This window comes from Neoarius graeffei, chromosome 25, assembly GCF_027579695.1.
Source record: "Neoarius graeffei isolate fNeoGra1 chromosome 25, fNeoGra1.pri, whole genome shotgun sequence".
Classification (NCBI taxonomy): Eukaryota; Metazoa; Chordata; class Actinopteri; order Siluriformes; family Ariidae; genus Neoarius; species Neoarius graeffei.
The window spans coordinates 32,380,005-32,386,004 of record NC_083593.1 but is presented as its reverse complement, the minus strand read 5'-3'; the positions used below and the strand labels follow the sequence as shown (position 1 = coordinate 32,386,004).

Sequence of the window (6,000 nt, the reverse complement as noted above, 5' to 3'; positions counted from 1 at the left end):
CATTGACTACCCGAGTCATATTGTACGTTATTGAGTACAACTCCCTTAAATTCTGATTTGAGCACAGATTTGGAACTTATTCGGGCGGAACGAAGTTATTTTTCCATTGTGATATATTTCTTTTCTTCTTGAGATAAACTCAGCACGAATTCAGCAAGTTTTATCAATGTGCGTTTTTAAAGTTACTTAGTGTAGATTCCATACTTTAGCAATAGGTTAAAACACTAATTTTAGTTATAAACATTGAGAAACCACAAGTATACCATTTTTCCACTGCCTTCCATTTCTTAACTTGAATGTCAAAATGAAATTGGCTACAAATAAAAAGGAAATACCAATTCTGCCAAAAAAAAACCATCCAAACAATCATTTATTGTGTTTTATTTTTATTTATCCCCCCCCAGTGCAAATCAATAGAAAAAGATTTAAGATCTATACGACAAGTTAACTGAGGGCAAGGGAATTGTGTACACTGGGGTTTGCCACACAAGTGGATTACGACAGGTAAGAGGATGGGAGTGAAAGTAGTTGCATGGTTTTGCAGGAAGTGAAAAACATGCAACTCAATAATACTCTGCATCTATGTTCCAGACAAAACCTTTAGTAGTATGCTGTGTATCAAAACACCACTTGTGAGCTGAATTCTCCACGGTCCTTCTCATGCAGATGGCTGCCTAACCCAGTGCACTCAGTCAGTGGAACAGTCCGCTTCGTCATGAGTGACACTGCCAACTGTGTCTGCATTAGTCATCGTTCGCTACAGAGCAGGCCGTTAACATCCTCAGTCTGTCTCCCAGACTTTGTTCAGAAGCTTTACAACCTCCTCATACAGGACAAAGACAACGGCGACATCCAGACACACCCGGCCCAGCCGAGGAACCGTGCCTTTGTAAAACCTGCAGCACAGAAAATTGGGTTACAAAGCTAGAATGGTGAAAAGTCAAGACTATGCATGTGGCATTACAGTTATACCAGGGGTTCTCAACTCTAACCCCCTGCAATCTTAAAGGAGATGCGCAGAACCACGGCTTCACTTTTGTTTATAAATGCCTTGAGACTTCAAGAATGAAACAGGAGTAGTTTTAAGTGTTAGTAATAAACCTAATATAGTAATTTTTACGATTAAAAGGGATTCATATAGGTAGCGATCTGAGTGAATGACCGTGACATCTGTAACGTCACAGCAGGAAGGCTAATTGGTCTCCTCGCCATTTCCGCTATACTAAAACAGTTGCAGTTAGCTCTTCGAGCTTCCATTTTGAGCTAATTTAATCACCATGTCACGCAGACGTGCTGCTGGCGGGTGCAGCAACACGACAGAAGGTGGATTTGTGTTGCATTCATGGCCCAAGAATGTTCAAACTGCAAAGATTTGGACGCGTTTTGCGAGAAATTCACGGCTTGGGCACCTCTGAAGTGGTCTCTCCTCTGCTCTGCACATTTTACTGATGACTCGTACGAGACCTCTGATCTGTTGAGGAGCGTTGGCTACAAGCCCGTATTGAAAGAGGGTGCAATACCAATAATTAAAGGAAAAGAAAAACAAGAAAAGGAAAGTTAGTTCAGTTGCACCAGTTCTCCCAGAGTGTGAGCCGAGCAGTAATGGCAGAGTACTCATTATGGAGAAAGACGACTGGCCCACTCAGATTTCTCCACTGGATATGCTTGCCTCAGCAGCAATAACTCACCCTTGGGTGGAACAAGCGAATGAACGAAGAACCGAAAGTCAGATTGTTTTGAAACAATCGGCCACAAGCTCGGCCTTCAAAAAGCGAGATCACAGACGGGTAAGATGCGACTCTCATTTGGTTACATAAAACCACTCGTTTACCTGCATTTAGATTAATATATGTAACTTGTATTGTATATTTAAGTTACAAATATAAAATTTTTTAATTTGCTTCAGAATGTGATTCTCAGTTCATCTGATTAATTAGCCTTTTACATTTTATCAGTGAAAATGCATGTTTCATGCTTGAAAGTTTGTGAACCCTTTAGAAATGTTCTGTATTTCTGCATAAATATGACCTAAAAACATCAGTTTTTCATGCAAGTCCTAAAAGTAGATAAAGAGAATCCAGTTAAACAAATGAGACAAAAACATTATACTTGGTCATTTATTTCTTGAGGAAAATGATCCAATATTACATATCTGTGAGTGGCAAAAGTATGTGAACCTTTGCTTTCAGTATCTGGTGTGACCCCCTTGTGCAGCAATAACTGCAACTAAACATTTCCGGTAACTGTTGATCAGTCCTGCACACCGGCTTGGAGCAATTTTAGCCCATTCCTCCGTACAGAACAGCTTCAACTCTGGGATGTTGGTGGGTTTCCTCACATGAACTGCTCGCTTCAGGTCCTTCCACAACATTTCGATTGGATTAAGGTCAGGATTTTGACTTGGCCATTCCAAAACGTTAACTTTATTATTCTTTCATCATTCTTTGGTAGAACGACTTGTGTGCTTAGGGTCGTTGTCTTGCTGCATGACCCACCTTCTCTTGAGATTCAGTTCATGGACAGATATCCTGACGTTTTCCTTTACAATTCGCTGGTATAATTCAAAATTCATTGTTCCATCAATGATGGCAAGCCGTCCTGGTCCAGATGCAGCAAAATGGGCCCAAACTATGATACTACCACCACCATGTTTCACAGATGGGATAACGTTCTTATGCTGGAATGCAGTTTTCCTTTCTCCAAACATAACACTTCTCATTTAAACCAAAAAGTTCTATTTTGGTCTCATCTATCCACAAAACATTTTTCCAAAAGCCTTTTGGCTTGTCCACATGATCTTTAGCAAACTGCAGACAAGCAGGAATTTTCTTTTTGGAGAGCAGTGGCTTTCTTCTTGCAACCCTGCCATGCACATCATTGTTGTTCAGTGTTCTCCTGATGGTGGACTCATGAACATTAGCCAATGTGAGAGAGGCCTTCAGTTGCTTAGAAGTTACCCTGGGGTCCTTTGTGACCTCGACAACTATTACACGCCTTGCTCTTGGAGTGATCTTTGTTGGTCGACCACTCCTGGGAAGGGTAATAATGGTCTTGAATTTCCTCCATTTGTACACAATCTGACTGTGGATTGGTGGAGTCCAAACTCTTTAGAGATGGTTTTGTAACCTTTTCCAGCCTGATGAGCATCAACAACGCTTTTTCTGAGGTCCTCAGAAATCTCCTTTGTTCGTGCCATGATACACTTTCACAGACACGTGTTGTGAAGATCAGACTTTGATAGATCCCTGTTCTTTAAATAAAACAGGGTGCCCACTCACACCTGATTGTCATCCCACTGATTGAAAAACACCTGACTGTAATTTCACCTTCAAATTAACTGCTAATCCTAGAGGTTCACATACTTTTGCCACTCACAGATATGTAATATTGGATCATTTTCCACAATAAATAAATGACCAAGTATAATATTGTTGCCTCATTTGTTTAACTGGGTTCTCGTTATCTACTTTTTCACACAAGTTCTAAATCTGATGTTTTAGGTCATATTTATGCAGAAATATAGAAAATTCTAAAGGGTTCACAAACTTTCAAGCACCACTAAGTTATAACACCTATCCTGTTTTAATGAGAGTCACATGAGACTGTCAGTTCAATTCCGTCCAATTCTCTAGACGGCTTTGTTCTCTGGCTTTATTTCGTAAGGTGGGGGCCTCCGTGGCCGACGTGTTACTATCGGATTCACTTTCCGATGGTTCGAACTGATACGGTTCTACGTGTATAGCAGTAGCATGTACACACACTCCAATTTCAGGACTATCACAGTCAAATGTATTACTATCTGAGGAATCCGAAGAATCTCCCATAAATCCAAAAGAAGAGGCCACTGCAACCACTCTCGCCTGCCGAGTCTGGCTTTGGTCTCTAGCGCCGGTTCCCGCCGTGACATCACCCACCCAGGTCTGGCTGGCTCAGCAGGGCAGCTCGAATGCCAACTTTGCGGTCGATTTTAATCCTCAAATTTTTTTTTTTTAAATTCCCAATCACGCCGCATACAAGAGTCAAGGATGGAGATACCATCCACTCAGAAATTTATTTAAAAATAAAGGCTCTGCGTATGTCCAAGTTTGAGCTAAATCACATTCAATGTTACTATAGAAACAATAAATGTACTAGAAAGTGTACATTAATATAAACCTGTGACTTGCATTACAGCCAGTAATAGAGCTGCTGTTACAGAAAATTGATCAGCTTTGTCCTTCTGAATTAGATTTTAGAATTCAAAAGGTGCTACAAGTTACATTAATTATGCAATTCAAAATCAGCATGTCTAGTTGAAACAAGGGAAAAAGAGCTTTTTTTTTTTTTTTTTTTTAAAGTACATACGCTTGTGGGCCTTCATTCTTTAGTATCTGGAAAGCACAGTCTAGCGTGTTCTTATAACGATGGGCTTCCAGACCCTACAACAGAAAAAGTTACAAGTTACAGAATAGTGAAGCAACAGGCTGAAGAGACTCATTTTGATAAAAATAAATAAAAACTCAATTATTCTGTAATGCCATACCTGCATCCTGGTCTTTACCACATCCAAAGGTGTGTTTCCAAAGACGCTTGCTGCACCTGCAGTTGCCCCAAATATAGCCGTGACTAGTGGATGTATCTCGCGTCTAGGGTCGTCACCTGGAAACGATGCCAAGAGTCTCATTCTATTATTTTGTCCATTTGATCATTACAGTCCCTTGATATTAAAGTGAATAACAAACTACAATTGTGTTTCATCTCTTACCTTTATACCAATTGCGCAGAAGGTTCATGACATAAAACCGTATAGCCTGATTGCTCCCCTGTTTCAGTACTGTAGCAGTCAACCCTTGGTATGTACCACGAACACCTGCCAGTAAAGCAGATCCGTCTGTTCTAGCATAAACTTCAAATGCCATACAGTAATGATTTAACATACAACTCTGGAAAAAAAGTTAAGAGACCACTTAAATTTTTAAAAATCATCTCCATGTATGGCAGCCATTTCATTCCAGTGTCTGTGCTGGAATGCCAACACAAGCACACCTCATTTTACTTAACAAGGTACATGAGGAGAAAATATAAAAACCACTGCTGTGGTCATCACTATTCTCTTGCAATAGGACCAGTCTGGATGGCAAAAATAGTGCTAGTAGTACCTTAAATTTAATTGGAATATAAAAATATCTATTCACCATGACAAGTTAAAAAGAAAGGTTGGCGGTACAGTGGTGTAAGTGGTTAGCACAGTCGCCTCACAGCAAGAAGGTTCTGGGTTCGAGCCCAGCGGCTGGCGGGGGCCTTTCTATGTGGAGTTTGCATGTCTCTCCCCACCCCGTGTCTGCGTGGGTTTCCTCCAGGTGCTCCGGTTTCCCCCACAATTCAAGACATGCGGTTAGGTTATGAGGACAGCCTTGGGCTGAGGTGCCCTTGAGCGAGGCACCTAACTCCCAACTGCTCCCTGAGCGCTGTTAGCATGGCTGCCGACTGCTCTGGGTATGTGCGTGTATTCACTGCTTCAGATGGGTTAAATGCAGAGAGGAATTTCAAAAGCGTGTGATGAATAAAGTTATTCTTGTGAGTGAGAAAAAGAAGGGGTTCAGTTCTGGCTTTACTGGCAGAGGGACAGTGAGCATCAGGTTACTTCCATCTGCAAAATTTAAAAAGACGGCAGTTCATAAGAACAAGGTCAAGCAGCAGACAGACATCGGGGACAAAATTACAGACTGGCAGAGGGCGAAAACGACTCTCCACTGACCGGGATGATAGTCAACTCCTTCAAATGTCACTCAACAACCACAGGATGAGATCAAGTGACCTACAAAAAGAATGGCAAGTGGCAGCTGGGATTAAGTGCATGACAAGGACAGTTTGAAACGGGCTGCTCTGGGCAGGGTTGAAGTCTTGCAAAGCTCGGAGGGGGGCGCTTTATCAATGAGAAGCAAAGAGCAGCCAGGCTGAGGTTTGCTAAAGTCCTGTGTTCACTCTAGGACCCAAATTGTTTTAGCAAAAAGTGCTAAA

The 6,000-nt window shown here is 41.4% G+C and overlaps 1 protein-coding gene across 1 annotated transcript in view; it reads right to left on the bottom strand.

Annotated features, from left to right (window-relative positions):
* Positions 1-457: 457 nt before the first annotated feature.
* slc25a1a (solute carrier family 25 member 1a) overlaps positions 458-6,000 on the bottom strand; it is a 30,696-nt gene continuing 25,153 nt past the window's right edge. Inside the window, exons 6-9 of the mRNA XM_060909477.1 lie at positions 4,745-4,849; positions 4,523-4,638; positions 4,345-4,418; positions 458-896 (exon numbers count right to left, since the gene is read on the bottom strand). Coding sequence (XP_060765460.1) covers positions 782-896; positions 4,345-4,418; positions 4,523-4,638; positions 4,745-4,849 — 410 coding nt within the window. The 3' untranslated portion in view covers positions 458-781. The remainder of the gene's footprint in view (positions 897-4,344; positions 4,419-4,522; positions 4,639-4,744; positions 4,850-6,000) is intronic.